This window comes from Agelaius phoeniceus, chromosome 7 (genome assembly GCF_051311805.1).
Source record: "Agelaius phoeniceus isolate bAgePho1 chromosome 7, bAgePho1.hap1, whole genome shotgun sequence".
Lineage (NCBI taxonomy): Eukaryota > Metazoa > Chordata > Aves > Passeriformes > Icteridae > Agelaius > Agelaius phoeniceus.
In genome coordinates this window covers 31,171,646-31,187,861 of record NC_135271.1, presented here as the reverse complement: position 1 = coordinate 31,187,861, position 16,216 = coordinate 31,171,646, and the positions used below count along the sequence as shown (strand labels likewise).

The 16,216-nt window shown below is 36.6% G+C and overlaps 1 protein-coding gene across 6 annotated transcripts in view; it reads left to right on the top strand.

Annotated features, from left to right (window-relative positions):
* MYO3B (myosin IIIB) overlaps positions 1-16,216 on the top strand; it is a 211,785-nt gene that overhangs the window by 116,929 nt on the left and 78,640 nt on the right. For 5 of the 6 annotated variants that reach the window (XM_077181419.1, XM_077181420.1, XM_077181421.1 and 2 more), the window contains 5 exons: positions 130-209; positions 3,331-3,351; positions 4,377-4,454; positions 6,348-6,553; positions 15,225-15,336. In XM_077181419.1, coding sequence (XP_077037534.1) covers positions 130-209; positions 3,331-3,351; positions 4,377-4,454; positions 6,348-6,553; positions 15,225-15,336 — 497 coding nt within the window. The remainder of the gene's footprint in view (positions 1-129; positions 210-3,330; positions 3,352-4,376; positions 4,455-6,347; positions 6,554-15,224; positions 15,337-16,216) is intronic. The other variant, XM_077181422.1, reaches the window with a different exon arrangement.

The window sequence follows — 16,216 nt, the reverse complement described above, 5'->3', positions numbered from 1 at the left end:
GTGGAAGAAGTGTGGTGGTGTCTGCTATTTTTAGTACTATTGTACAAACTGATTTTACACGGTAAAAATGTTTCTCTTCGAAGCTTCTTGAATAGTTTTTGCAGTATGAATTTCTTTCTTTTTGAACAGGTAATTTGGCACAAGCAAGAGCCAGAGTGACAGCAGCATCTCGGTCTCTGCCTCCGCAGCTCAGTGCTGGGCGTATCAAGGTTAGTAGTGTTCCCTTTGAGGACAGGCAGTTGTTTATAAACAGCTGTGAGTATTGTGTACAACAGTATAAACAGCTGTGAGTATTGTGTACAACAGTATAAACAGCTGTGAGTATTGTGTACAACAGTGAGACTGTGTTCACAATACTTAGCTGACGTGGGTATAGAGTGAGGTTATTACCATATAAGAGTCTGCCTTTACCATCAGTAACATGCACCTTGTCTTGGAGCATGGTTCCCAGTTTTAGTGATGACCCTATTGTAGAATTCAGCGAAGAATCAATTTACTAATCTTTAAACCTTTGGAGTGGAATCTGTTACATCAATATAAATATCAGTCCTTTTGTTCCAAAGGGGTCAAGGTTCTCCTCTAACAATTTTGATCTAGGAAGAGGTCTTACTAGGTAAAATTTGAATAGTGTATTTAACAGTATGAAAGGCAAAATCATTTTTTTACAAAATATATATTTCTTTTTTATTCAACTTGAAAGTGAAAAACCAGGAGATGTTTGTGACTGGTAGATAACTGAAAAAACATTACTCAGCAAAACCACTATTCTGTAAAAAGAACTGTAGAATTTAAATGCTGCTGAATTTTGCCGTGAAAGTACATGGCATAACTGCAAAAAGATAGGATAATTTCATGGCAGTTAGTAGGATTACAACTGAGTACACTTAATTTGTGAGGAAACTGTTGTCACTTGAAGCTGATGGTATGTACACTCCCTCCCTGCTTCCTAAGTGGTGCTTGTTAGAGTTATCTTAGTTAAGGTTTGGGGGTTTGGGTTTTTTTCCAAAGCAAACAGTAATAAATTTTTAAAATAAGAGTGGTAACAGCAACTGTTCAAAAGTCTACAAAATTTTATGTTTTGAGTTTTCTATTTCTTCGTGTTATCTTTTGGTACTTGGAGCTCAGGTTCAAACATCAGTGTGGTGATTTATGTTATCCAGATGTCTATACCCTTCACTGTACCTGCAAATACAGATGTGGATTTCAGACTATTATTTCCTGTCTGGTGTAAATACTTTCAGTGCTGAAGGGTGACCTTTCCAGTTTTCTTGTGTCACATACACATTGTCTTCTACATCCAGCTATATTCAGCACAAGCTTTCTAAGCAGGCATTTTAGTGATACAGCAGGATTGTAATAGAGCAGTTCACTTCAACAGCTTTACTAAACACAGTCAGTTAATAAGTACTGTTTAAGTGGGCTTTACTCATCCTTCAAACTTTTTAAAAGGAGCTAAAAGAAAAGACATGCAGAAGTGCAACACGATTCAGAAAATGTTAGTTTCAATACTTTTTAGATAAAATAAACTATTTCTTAGAATTTTGTAAAGCACCTAATTAAAACAATTTCAGGAAACATATTTTAAATTATTATTTTAAAATTTGCTTTAAAAAATTCAAATGTAATAATTTTGTTTGGAAGTTTTTTTATCATTATTTAATTTAAGAGGGTTTTTTGCTTAACATATTTTTTGGTTTTATAGTATTTCATACCATGCCAGCAGCAGGTGTGGTCAATATGTAGAAAGTCATAATTTGGAGTGACTTCATAAGGTGACATAATGTCATAAATTGTTCTTTTAATATTGTTTCAAAACTATTAGAAGGAATCTTTTTAGTGATGAAACAGTTTGACTTTTGTAGGTCAGGCTGTTTTCCATTACAGTTGTAATTATATGAATTCATATTGTAGGTCACTATGGCTGTCATGTAAAAATGTGACTTAATAGTTGAAATATCTTCATTTTTGTTTAAAAAGAGAAGCTAGTGATTTAAAATATGAGGTACCATGACATACTTATTCTTAGATCATGGCATTCTTTTTATTGCCTGTCACTTTCTAGCAAGCCAGTTGAGAGAAGGCCTATTGTCTGTTGTATGTGAGGTTGTTGCCCTGCCATAAAATTGTGTGGCTTCACAGACAAGCAGTGTTGTACATTAATTAGAGACAAAACTTCTTAAAAAGTCTTACAAGAAAATCCCCTCAGCTTCAGGGTCTATCAGAATTTTTCTGATGAAAACTTCAAAACGTTCCTTGTCAAAAAGATTTGGAAATTTATTCTAGTGCTTACTTATTGCAGAGATCTGAATTTACAACTTCATTCATAGGAAGAGAAATCTAACAATACTGCTTTCAGCCTAATTTCCTGAGAAAAATTGTTTTACATCTCCTCTGTGAGTGTTTTTGACCATCTGTCTTTCTGTGCATTCATTCCCTTTGCCGCCCCAAAAAACCTCAAACCAAAACAAAACTCTTTTGAGCCCAGCAGTTGTAAGCCATATTTGATAGAGTGGCAGTGCCAAGATAGCCAGATTCTACAGTTTTGGTGAAAAAAAGCAGCTATGAAAAGGAGATGATACTGCCCTTTATTGACCAGTAGATATATGAGATATGGGTATAGGAGGCTGTGAGTGGTCAATCTCCAAAAACATCACTGAGTCTCTGCTTTTCTAGACAGAGAAGAATCCTATATAAAACCTCATTTTCATTGGCATTTGGGCTCAGATCAGTCCTCAAGCTATTTGTTCTTGTTCTTTATTTAATCTTATTTAAAATTAAATTGTGTGTCTTTTAACATTAAATATTACCAGTTATTCTGAACTTACCGTCAGTGTTCACTGTTATGGCTTGTGTCTTCTACCTGACATCTACTAGAGATTTAGATAACAGTCCTCAGAAACTAGATGTCTTTCCAAGATAATCCTGAAACATTCCCATATCCTTCCCCATGGGCATGCCTGCTTTTTTGATTAGTTCATTGATACTTACTTTGTCACATAAACTCATAAGATGTTTGATGTTACCTGTGCAGATAGGGCATTTTTTCTGGAATATATTATAGAGTGTTCTGTTAACAAGCTGCATCTCTCTTTTTTATTCTTTTTTTTAATGTATACCAGTGCATGTATGCCACTCTGGGCCAGAACGTCAAGATTACAAAAATATATTGAATTTTTTATGGTCATCCTTATTGAACTCTGTCTTCATTTGTGCCATCTGTGTTCTGAATCTTGACCTCACTAGATTTCTTTGGATTTCTTCCCCAACACAAAATCCATTTTTTTATCTATTATTACTTAGTGCTTCATTTCCTTTATATTTTGCATGCAGTCTCCTAAATACCTCCTGAAGGTAAGAGTCTCAGTTACTTTATTGAGAACTGTAATCTTTCAGCAATTATTTTAGTGTCCAGAAGAGTGTTTTAAAGTCAGTGAGAGTTAGAAATGATTGTGTGGAGCAAAGTCCGGGGAGTGTAGCACAGGTGCTGACAACAGCATTGTCTGGTTTATACAAATGCCACCTGGTCAGAGCAGATGGTAAACTGCCACAAAGTAAGTGAATGCTAAAATGCTGTTAATGCTCCATGCAAACAGGGTGCTGGTTAATTTTCTTTAATTTTGTTGGGCTGTAATGTAGCAACACAATCTGCGTGTTATGGATAACCACAGTTATACTCATTCATAAATTCTGGTTTCATTTTGATATGAACAGCTGTACTAACAATATAACTGAAATCTATAAGGAGCAGTATGTTCACTGTCCATGTATATCCTCTAAAAATAATTCTTCTGCAATGCTGAAAAAGTGGTGTGTTGTGGAAGTTTGGTAGGATAAGATTGCTGAGATTCTTGGCATCAAAATGGCAATATAAAGTAATTAATAGTAACCACAGTAGGAGAAGGGAACAGACTTAGATGTTCTGAGACTACCTACTTTGTTTGCCACTCATTATCCTACCATATTTTTTCCATACATGAGCAAAATGAGGCAGTTCAATTTACTTCCCGGCTATTACAAATATGATAACTCTTCTTATAGATACAAGTCCTGTTGGAGTTCATTGTAGTGGCAATAAAAGGAATCCCTTTTAGAAATCAGTTCCTAAAGTATTGCAACTTGACAGCTGTTTCACTGGCTGAGTATTATACTATCATAAATCTAGAGTGCTCTTACACTATGAAAAAAATTCAAAATGCTTAGAGACCTCTCCAAAATCAGTGTGTGTCCTGCATCTTGCTATCTCTGATAAAGTATTCTGAAGTACTCACACCTGAAGGAATGACTATAACAAAAACTGAACCCAGCTTTCATAGGCAAGGTGGGGTGGGTCTGCAGTGTTTCTGGAACAGTCCTAACACCAGAGTTTTGTCTTCCAGGTTGACACAATGGAGGTTATGCGGCATCCTGAGGAAACAACTAACATGAAGCGGCAAACTATGGCTTCCTATTTTAGGGTACAAAAGTTAAAATTAAAACAAACATTTTGATAATAAGACCAATAGATATATGTAAAATATTTGTGGAAAAGTAAAATCAAAGAGCAATATCAGAGAAGTTTTTTATTCTGTTACAAGGCCTCTGTAGATTCTAAACTTTTTTTTGCTTTTTTCTCTTTGTTTTCTCTAACTTTGTTTCCTCTAACTGTATTATTATTATTATTATTTCATTGATTACATTGATAACAGAATCTAGAGCCTAGACTATTTTCTGTCTAAAATGCTAGAGGTCTAGAACAGGTCTCGTTATAAGCAGAACACCAATTTTGTGCAAATAAAACAGATGCTACCACTAAAGTCTTCAAATTTTCTCACAAGCTGAGGCATACATACCTTTAAAGATTAAGATTTTTCATTTATGCTAATAAGTAAAAAACAATCCATCTTTTGGAAGTACTATTGTAAGTCATACAGGTTGCCATTTTATCAGTAGTAATCCTGTCTGAGGTAATGCACATTCTGCTCATGTGTTTATATCAAAGAGGCAAGGAAAGGGCATTGAGAATGTTGGAACTGGAAGCTTAGGAGTCAAGAAAGTGCTAGTCTTAGACTCTTGGTTATTGTTTTTTTCTTGCAATCATTGCAAAGTGGAAAAGTTTTCAGCAGGTGGCTCTTGGGCTGCACTTGTGCCATGCAGAATAGGGAAGTTCACAGAGTTGTGCTAACCAATGTGAGTCAAAGCTTCAAGCTGTGTAGGACTGCCTGATCAATTTGTTTTGTAGAATAGTGTAAGGAAGGGTACAGAGGAAGCTGGTGTGTACTGAGATGTTGCCTCACTGTGCAGAGTGCAAGGACACTGACATTCAGACTTCTCATACAGGTGTGCACTTAGAGTACTCTTGCACAGAAGCACACAACCACACAAATGCCAGCTCTGTAGAAACTGTAAAAAGAAAAAAAAGTGTAATGGGGGAGGGAGTGTGGAAATAGACTGTAATACACATGCAACCTGCAGCAAGGTGATGACCATCAGCCTGGAATTGTATCTGATTTTGAGACACATATGGTTATATGAGATTGAACATAGTTGACAACACATGCTTATTGTGCAACAGCTCAATAAGGTGAGTATGGAGCAGGAGTATCAGTATTCAGAGGAGTCAGTGGAAAAAAATATATATGCTCTGATCAAACATTTTTCATTTCACTTTAAAATGAAACAGAGTAAATTGTTTTGTGTATCTAGGGTGGATAGGAAAAGAAGTAATGGACCTACATTTCAGTGGCAAGATTTATGTTAGATGCTAAGAACTTTATGAATAGTCGTGATAATATAGCAGAACAGATTTCTAGGGAGACTGTGCACTTTATATTTTCAGTGATTCTGAAAAATTCATGTAACAGAGATGTACCTGAAATGTTGAAGATACATCTGGTGTTCTCTGTGGACAGAGCACTGAACTGATGACGTCTTGCAACCCTTTCCTGGGTTCAAAGATTCATTTGCTGTGAATTTCAGCGATTGTTTCATGGTAAAGCTTGTATTTCTGTTGGGGATATTTGATCAATCAAATGTGTCTACAGTAGAATTATAGTTAGGACAATTTTCAACTTCATTTTTTTTAATGGACATTCTTCAATTACAAAAATGTTATATAAGGAGAAGAGAAAGGTGTAAAAATTAAGAGGTCAGATTCAGAATATTTAAATTTTTTTACCAGTGAAAATTTTTAATAGGTTCCATGTTTCAGCTGAAATCTTAAAAATTAATAAAAAGGCAATGTAGATTAACATTACAGATTAAAATATAATCAAGCATTACAAACTGTTTACAAATATGAATCTCCTGCTTAAGTCATTCCATTGCAGTTTTTTGTCAAGAATGTGCATCTTCTTTATTTTCCTCACTAGTATTCCCTCATGGATCTTTTATCCAAAATGGTTGTTGGACAGCCTCACTTTATCCGCTGCATTAAACCTAACGATGATCGAGAAGCGCTGATGTTCTCTCATGAGAGAGTTCTGCTGCAGCTGCGATACACTGGAATTCTGGAAACTGTCAAGATCCGTCAGAAAGGGTATTCTCATCGCATCCTCTTTGAGGAGTTTGTAAAAAGGTAAGACTTGTCTCATAGGGCTCTTTTCCTAATATTCTATTCAGTTATATACATTCTATGTTTAAATACAGAAAGTTCTACAAATGTTGTTCATAGGTGTGTGGTCTCAATGTCTAATGAGGACAGGGACTTTCAGAGATAAAGACTACAAGACATATCTGATCTCTAATGGAAAACAGTCAGTGTGAAACCTGCAGTGAGCACAAGTAGCAAGCCTGTCCCCATGGTTCTCTCTGTAGAGGCAACAAATGGAAATTATGCATCCTGCTCAGATAATTCAAGGATTTTGGAAGGTCAGTTACCTTCAGCCATCATATGAAGCCTAAGGTGCACATGTGTAAGAATGAACTGATATGAAAGCTTCAGATTTAGCTTTGCATTGTAATTTATCTTGGAGATATCATGAATGATAATCAGATCTCTGTTCACACTAACCCTTCTCATGGCTGCTATTACTGGATTTAATACATATTCTCAATCTCAAAAAGTTATACATTTTATTCAGGAAATGCTATTGTCTTTATGATGGCAGTGTAGCTTCAGGATAATTATGGTTTCCTCTATATTTTAAATGTGTCTTTGTGTAGTATTTACTGGTTTTCAATGTGTAGGACTGGCGATTCAACAATGAGCAGAAGCACTACCATTAACCATTTAGGCAACAGTAGGAGCAAGTAGTGAATGGCTAGATCATGGTGTGATATTTTTTGAACTGGATGTTGCTTATCCAGACAATATAGAATTAATGATTCTACTGAAAGCAAGTCATTAGTCTCACTTCAGTGCCTGATAAAGTTAGGGAGAAGATTATTATGGGAGGTATTGAAAAACACCTGAAAGACAGTGCAGTCACTGGTCACAGCCAGCACAGCTTCACGAGAGGAAAGCCTTGCTTATCAAACCTGATTTCCTTTTATGACAAAGTAACCCACCTGGCTAACCTAAGGAAGAAGCAGCTGATGTCATCCTCTTGGATTTCAGTAAGGCTGTTGATACTGCCTCTCACAGGATCCTTCAGGACAAAATGTCCAGCACACAGCTGGATAAACCAGTCAGTGCAATGGGGGAGCAACTGGCTCACACTTTGGGCACAAAAGGGTTACAGTGAATGGGGTGACATCAGACTGGTGTCCAGTCACTCATGGGGTTCCACAGGACTCCATTCTCAGCCGTGTGCTCCTCAACATCCTCATAAATGGCTTGGATGAAGGCTGGAAGTGATACTAAGCAGGTTCACAGATGATGCAAAATGGGGAGGAGCTGTTGACTCCTTGAAGTCAGGAAGGGACTGCAGAGAGACTTTGACAAATTAGAGGGCTGGGCAACACCAACCATATAAAGTTCAGCGAGGGAAAAGTGCCAGGTTCTCCACCTGGGATTGGGCAACCCTGGATGTACAGACACACTGGGGAATGAGGTGCTGGGGAGCAGTGCCACAGAGAGGGACCTGGGGGTCCTGCTCACTGGCAAGTTGGATGTGAGGCAGCAGTGCCCTGGCAGCCAGGAGGGCCAAGCATGTCCTGGGGGCATCAGGCCACAGTATGGCCAGCTGGGCAAGGGAGGGATTGTCCCACTCTGCTCTGTTCTGCTCTGGGGCTGCCTCACCTTGAATATTACATGCACAATATAAGGCATTAAAACTATACAGAAGTGTCCAAAAAGCACAGCAAAGATAGTGAAGGGCCTTGAAGGGGAGCCATATGAGGAGCAGGTGATGTCACTTGGTCTTTTGTGACCTTACTAATTTTAGTAAGGTCACACCATTCTAGAGCACATTTAACAGATTAATTTTTGTGATTGTTAATAAATGTAATCAATTTGCAATATCCTGAAGCAGCCGAAAGCAGAATTATTAACCACAACTTTTATTCAATTTACACGTAAGTGAACTAAGATTAACTCCACAGGAATTAGTGTAAATTGAGAGGAAATTAAGCCTTCTCTAATCAGGAGATCCTTTTCTTTCAAAAATGTGCTGAATTTGAGAACAACCTTGAAAACTAATGGTAATAAAACCAGCATTGACTGTAGCTTAACATTCCTGCAGATAAGAGCAAGTTGTGGTTAACATCTTGTCAATTACTCCCCAAGTTTTTAGTCTAACTTGATGTAATTTGTTAAGGAAAGAAAATCAGCACAAAAAGGGTAGGAGAGGGGAGTAGATTTAATTTCCACAACAGTAAAGACTTCTAAGTTCAGAATATAAGTGAAAGGAGGAGGAGGGAAAGGAGATGTTCTTGCTCCTTTGTTCAGCTCATGCTTTATTTTAAAACAAATTCTATTCTTTTTTGCTCTTGCAAATAAAATCAAACAATATTTTATAAAGCTATCAGTGAAACAAGAAACATTTTTCCTCAACTTACAGCTATGACTAGTCAAGTGTTTTTAGGAACTAAGTAGTTGAATACATAAAAATGTTTGAGAAAACAGGTCAAATGCTAAACAGATTGGCACTTCTTTGTTCATAATCAAAAAGACATTAGGCAAGTATGAAGAAGAGTTTCAAAATGTCAGTAAATGTAAGGATATCAAAGATTTTTTTAAGCCAGCAAGTTAATTGGTATTTTGATCCTTTTGAGCAACGGAACAACAAAATGGATGAGCCAGCATTTTTTCTCCCTTGATGTTATTAAACAAATAGGTGTGCTTCTTATCTGCCTATTCAATAATGCTGTTTTGTAAACTCTTAGCAGGAAATATGAGGACAAAACAATCAAAGGCAGGGAGCAGACCCATTCAGAGTTTATCAGGTGGGAGGTAAACAAAAGATAAAGCTCTGTCTAACGTTACTCTTTACTGTCTTCTGTTTTCATGCAGAGCAGATTATTTGCAAACCTGGATGTAGTTTATTGGGTTAAAAAACAGATGGTGAGGAGAGGGCTTAATTGTAACTCATTCACACAATGTTTCTTCAGCCAAGTATATTACCATCTGTTTTATGTATATAAATATACATATTCTTTTACTTAAAGTAGGAAAAATGTAATCTGCAGTCCCTGTAAACACTGTATCCCTGTCAAGTCTTAGACGCTTCATCTCCCTTGGCCCTGTCTTGCACCCCGTGACATCATGCATCTGTCTTATGTTTGCTGTGAAGCAACATGGCTTTCAGGCTGGAATCTGAGATTTTAGGTACAGGTAATTAGGTTGATCAGTCAGCCAGGTGTGCCTGCAATGTGGGGTCATGTGGTGACCATGCACTGCACAGCAGTTTAAAGGAGCTGTGCTTTCTCATGGGGACCTGCACTGAAGGTCCCACTGGAAGGAACACTCCTTGCTGAGTGCCCCTGGAGCTTCACATGACATGATGTGGTGTGCAGGTATGTCCTCACCACACAGCCCCCAGCTGGATCCTTCTTTCATGTTGCATGTTCTGTGCAGTGGCTTGGAAGATAAGGGACTCAGTAGGCTGATGGTACTAAATGGTGTCATACTTGTGTTGCTTCATCGGCTTATAGGAATGTGTTGAGAACTTTTGCACAAGTTTCATTTAAGGATTATCTTTTTTTCTTTCCTGCCTGTTTATGTTAGACATCAAAACTTTTGTACTGCATTAAGATGCAGGATAAACTTTTACTATAAGCCATTTACCTATTCCACAGTAGTCAGATGATCTCTGATCATACAGTCATGGCAATACCAGTGTTATTACTGTAACAGTGATCCCAGTGAGGCTGCTTCTGCTTTTTCAATCTCACAGGACAAATTTACATAAGGTCACTGTAAGTACACATGGTATACACAATTTCTAAACCACCAGTGTTAGATTTCTCATGACCGCATAAAGTCTCATTGGCCTTGGTAAGTCACATTTTACATAGAGTGGAGCTAGGAATTAAAACTGGTCAAACATTACAAAATCCTGTAAAACATATAACCTCAGTAAGTGCTTTCTTCTAATGCCAAAAATTTGGTGGTGATACACTTGCTTATGCAAAATCAGGGAAGCACTGAATTAAATAAGTCAACAGACTTGCTACAGATAAATTCTTTCTTTATAAATGATGCATTTTTAATGCAAGCCTACTCTTAACACTAAACTTGCACTATATCAAAGTTTGTAAGTGATTTCTGTAAACAAAATGTTAACATTGTCTGATACCTTGATTTTACTATTATTTATGGAAATGTTTATTTGTTTCAGTGGCTTTAAGATTTCACCAGATCTATAGAATGTTCCCATGCACTTTAACTATGGTGAACTACTGTACCTTCCATATACACTTTCTAGATGTTTCCCATTCACAAAACACTGGTAAGTGGTTGCAGGATGGAGATGATAGGAAAACATTAGGAGTGGAAAGTCTGCTAGCTGCTTATGAATAGATTATGCACATTGCACCAAATTAGGCTTTTCTGAGAGTATTTCTGATTCTGTATAGATTATTTACAGCGTAAGTGCTAGGTATCTGTTACTAAATATCAAGAGTATCTTAGATGTTGTATCATTTTTATTTATAATTTTTAATTTATACTCAATTATTTTTGTGAATTCAGATTTGAAAGTTTCTGTAAGAGGTGAGATACAACCAATACAAGTTAGAAATTTTTTGAAGTAATTTTACAGCTCTTGTAGTTCTAAAAAAAGTGTATTTTTTTTTAAAGTTTCTGGTTCCAGGGCTGAGAAGGAACAAATAATTTCATGATTCTGAGAATCTTTCTACTGTTTGTGGTCTAGCTAGAAAGGGATTTTGTACCTCATGGTTTTCTCATACCATTATCCATTATCCACCTCAGGTCATTACATTTTAGTACAAAGATTTGTTTTAAAGAGAAAAAGGGTTAATCATTACTGTTTTGAGTTAATTATGTAGAATGGATGCAGCCTTTAAGTCTGAAATGTGAAGGGAACTTCAGTAAGAGACACTGGTATAGTAGTTAATGGTGCTGTTTAAATGCATTTTATGGAACAGTTCCACAGTTTAGCCTTTAGAGAGGGGTGGGAAATGGAACCATTTGTTTGCAGTCAGTTTATTTAGTCTGAAACCAGCAGCACTAAAATGCCTGGTCCCTAAACAGATAGTTAATGCATAGCATCTTCCTGACATTTTCCATATCTTTACATACTTTGATGTCTTTAGCATTTAACCTTACTTCTGCCCATCCTAGCTTTGCATTCTAAGGTTAAATTCAACTTTTAAAAAATGTTGGTTTATTTCTAATGACTAGCAAGTACAGTTAATCCCATTTTAATATAAGTTTTTTCTGAAATAATATTCACATCCATGAAGAATAGTATGTATTGCAGAGTAAAAACCACTAGTTAAGAAATGCAGAATTCCAGAGTTTCATCAGGTTTGAGAAATCAGTTCTTCTGAGGGGAAATTACCTTCATCTTACTTAGTCTTACTGCTAGTGAGAATGTGATTAATCAAGTACTTTTAGGAAACATGTAGATGAGTGTGTGCCAGGTGTAGGAAATTTTCAAGCAGGATATATAACCAGGAAAAGGATATGTTTTTGCACAAGTATGTGTGTGTTTATGAAATAGCACATGAAGCATAATAAACATATATTTTTAAAATGACAGTAAAAGTATTGGTTTAATGTAGGACACTAAAATATTCCTGGCTGCCATAATTCATGCTGAAATAACAAGTGAAAATATGGAAATAAAAAGGTGGAGTTGTGAAATTTTCATCTCATCTGAAAACAAATGTGATTTCTAGCCCTACTTTTCAGAAAATAACTTTCTGGTTTCTTGATTATAGTTGCAAGTAGCGGTCACTCTGTGATCTCTGCACAGTAGATTTATTTAAATATGACAGAGATTAAATGAGACCAGTAAATCAAAATGAACAGTTGTATATATCCCAAAGCTTTTTTTCAGGCCATTCTCTGCCATTTCACCATGTAGAGTATTTGCATGCTTTTGCCAGATACATAAGGGTGAAGCATTTTACCTTCCTCCAAAATTTTCCATAGGGTCCATTGCTGTACAAAGATTTTTAATTACATAAAATAATTGGATGACCCTGTGTGGCACACACTGTGCTGCCATACAATTATTCTGAGCACATAATGTCAAACTACTTGGGTGTCTGTAGTTATGTGATTCAGTCATGAAAACAGGCACTAAACCAAAGTGTTTACTTAAAAATACCCACGAAACACATGGATTTGAGCTTTGGAACACAAATCCGTAGACCTAATGTGGTGCAGAATGCACACTACAAAAGGAGTTCTGGAGGAGAAAGAATTAAAAATAAATAGCCAGTCTCATATTGGTAGTCCTTATCTCTGATGAGTACAGTCATTTCTGCCTTACTTTTCTTGGGGGAATGGCCTGAAGTTGTGCCAGGGGAGGCTTAGGTTGGATATCAGGAAAAAGTTCTTCACCCAGAGGGTGGCTGGGCACTGGAATAGGCTCCCCATGGAAATGGTCACAGCACCAAACCAGACAGAATTCAAGAAGCATTTGCCAGGGCTTTTGGGCACATGGTGTGACTCTTGGGGATGTCCTGTGCAAGGCCAAGAGTTGGACTTCATGACCCTTGTGGGTGCCTTCCAACTCAGAATATTCTGTGATTTTTTCTATGACATAACTGGAAAGCAACAGTAAGTATGTTTAAACAGGTATAGATGTCTTCTGTGCAGTAGTTGGATCAATCAAAATGTTTGGAAAATCACCATGTAGAGGAAGTTTTTAATAAATATTGAGAGACAATATGTTTACATACAGAATCAGTGGTTATTCCCATGTAGTTACTACTATGGTTTGTAAAGTTCTTGTCATTCTGAATAGCTTGCTTTCTTAGACTGTATATACATTTAAATTTATAAAAACATTTGTTAAAATAGGACTTGATAAGAAAAATAACCATTGTTTTATTTATGGGTTTTTGTGGAGCACCAAAGCGACTGCAGTCTAGATCATGAAAGAGAGCTATTGGAGAGGGTACTATCTATGACAGATAATGAAGTTTGGCATGAACAAAATGGTGTAGTCAGGCAGGTAAATCACACAGTTCAAGAATACTTTTTACTCAGATATTTGTCACAAATAAGTTGACTTTTCAGTAAGTGGAATGCCAATGATAAGATTAAAGAATTATAAGATTTCCCTTGAATATTTTATTGCATCAGTGCTATCTAAAAACTGTTCCGTGGGTGTAGAATTCCCATCAATAACTACCTTAAAAGATACAAGAACAACCAGCGTCACTTCCTGCCTGCCTTCCTTCCCTCCCTCCCTCCCATATGTGTAACTCACATGGCCATCTGAACTGGCTTTTGAAGCAAACAGCAATTTACTATGAGTGTAACTTCCCTCATGTATTTGTCAGCTATCTGTTGAAATTGTATGACGTCAAAAAATATTTGTGATCCATATATTTTAAATCTGAGTTTTATTAGTGCAACTTAGTACTGTTTGTTTTGTGAAAACTGGCATCATTAACTTCAGTAATAAGGTGGAGGAAATGTACTTTTTTTCTTTTGAATACACCATGTTTCTCCAAACCTACTAAAAGGCATGAGTTGACTTTGAGAGACTTGCCACATGTAGTGACTTTCATGTAGTGACTGATATTAAATGTAGTGACTTTCTCAACACCACATTGTTGAGAAAGTCACTACATTTAATATAACTCAGTAATACATAGTCTCTTATCATTATTCAGAGTTAGCAATGTCTCCAGTTGGTGAATATCTATGTCTCTGGTCCAGAACTTATTCCAGTACTTCTCACTTCAGATGTCATTTTGTTCCTGTTTGATCTTAACTGACTGTTTTAGTGGGTTTTTTCTTTCTTGTGACAACTGGAGCTAATATATAGAGATTAACTGGAACTAATAATTGAAAATCATACGATTCTGACTTTAAAAAAATAAAATATTGCAGAATTCTAAATTTTCTAATTGCTTCTCCATATTTTCTTCAGTATAAGGTGGGATATTTTCTTGAATCTGTGTGGCTACAGAGGAATCTGTCTTTGAGATCACTGATGACATTCTTCTCTTCATGTTTTAAAGAACATCTGATCACTCTTCCCCATGCTAATAATTAGTAGAATGATTTGCTCAACCTGCCACCTCCTCTCAATCCTAATGTAAATAGAGTAGAACCTTTAGAAGTATAGCTTAATACCAATACAACACATGGCAGTTAATAAGAGAGCTGAGGTGGCAGTTGCTAGCATCCAAATGTACTTGTGCCAAAATATCCTTAAATTTGTAAACTAACTGACATGTGTTCTAGCTGTTACTTGACATAATTGTTTGCAAGTAGGTTTCCTTAAATACTATAAAACCAGTCTTCATAAATGCATAATGGCTTTATAGCTAGGAAGGGACTGGATCTTAATTCAGTTTAAGCATGTTTGTATCCCTTTTTCATTAGCTATAGGTTATTTAACATAATTGTTAGGAGCTGTTCTTTGCAAGGGAACATGGACAAAAAAAAAAGACAATATTGTTTAGTATGGGTCTGCTCCAGACTCTTAAAATTGATCATTATCATTCCAATTAATTGTTTATTGTAATCATTTATATGTCCAAATATCTATTCATGACAGCTGTGTCATGATTTATGAAGACACAGCTGTCATGAAGTATGTATGAGTAAAAGGAAAAATTTGGCCTATTAATTCTATAGATAAAGCTTGGAGCTAGAGAAAACCAGTGGAAGTACATATTGCTTGTGATTCAATTCTTTCTTTGCCATTTTGCAGGTATTACTACCTTGCGTTCAAGGCACACGAGACTCCCCTTGGTAGCAGAGAAAACTGTCTTGCCATTTTGGAGAAATCTAAACTAGACAACTGGATTCTTGGCAAAACCAAGGTATAGGGTGCTAACATTTTCTCAAGGATAGTATACCTTTATAAATCATGTCTAATAGGGGTTCAAAAAGTAGTGCAGGAATGAACAAAAGAGCAAATAATTTGCTCTAATTAGCTTCCCAGGTTATGGAAGTGCCCTCCCAAGCCAGCTGAGTTAGTGCTGCGAGAGGAGGGGTGCATTGGCTACCTCCCCAAAGTGCATTCGGCACATGAATGCCTTGATAAGGACAGTACCTCTGTCAGTGCCTGCTGTTGTGTGACTTCCTGAAGTTTCTCATTTTCTTAAGAATGCCATAGCTGAAATGTCACAATTTGACCCATCATATGAGCCTGGCTGGCATCATTATCCATTCATGGAGTTTCAGGTAAGCTCCTTCTCTCTCTCTCAAAAGCCTTTGTTGATGGTTTAAAATGGAGCGATTGACTTCTTTTAAAAGGATCTTACACAGTACTTTGAGTTGTTTTACATTACACAAAGGAAAAACTGTGAAAATTTTCTTGCCCAAGATCCAGAAAAAATGTCTGTAAGTGCCCATATGATTTGCCTCCTTAGGGGGAATACTTTTAGACAATATTATATCTAAAACCAAATTCAATCCAGGATTTGTGTTTCCACTGACAAGAAAGGTCATCTTTCAAAATTGTTCATAACTGAAAAGATCTCACTGTCTAATTTACTTTGTAAAGGGGGTAAATGTGGGATTTATTTTCACAGGATCACGGAATATTCTGAGTTGGAAGGGACCCACAAGGATCATCAAGTCCAGCTCCTAAGTGAATGGCCAATACAGAGATTGAACCCCAACCTTGGTGTTATTAACACCATGCTCTAAGCAACTAAGTTAATCTCACAGTTTGCAATGGGGTGATTATAATCAATG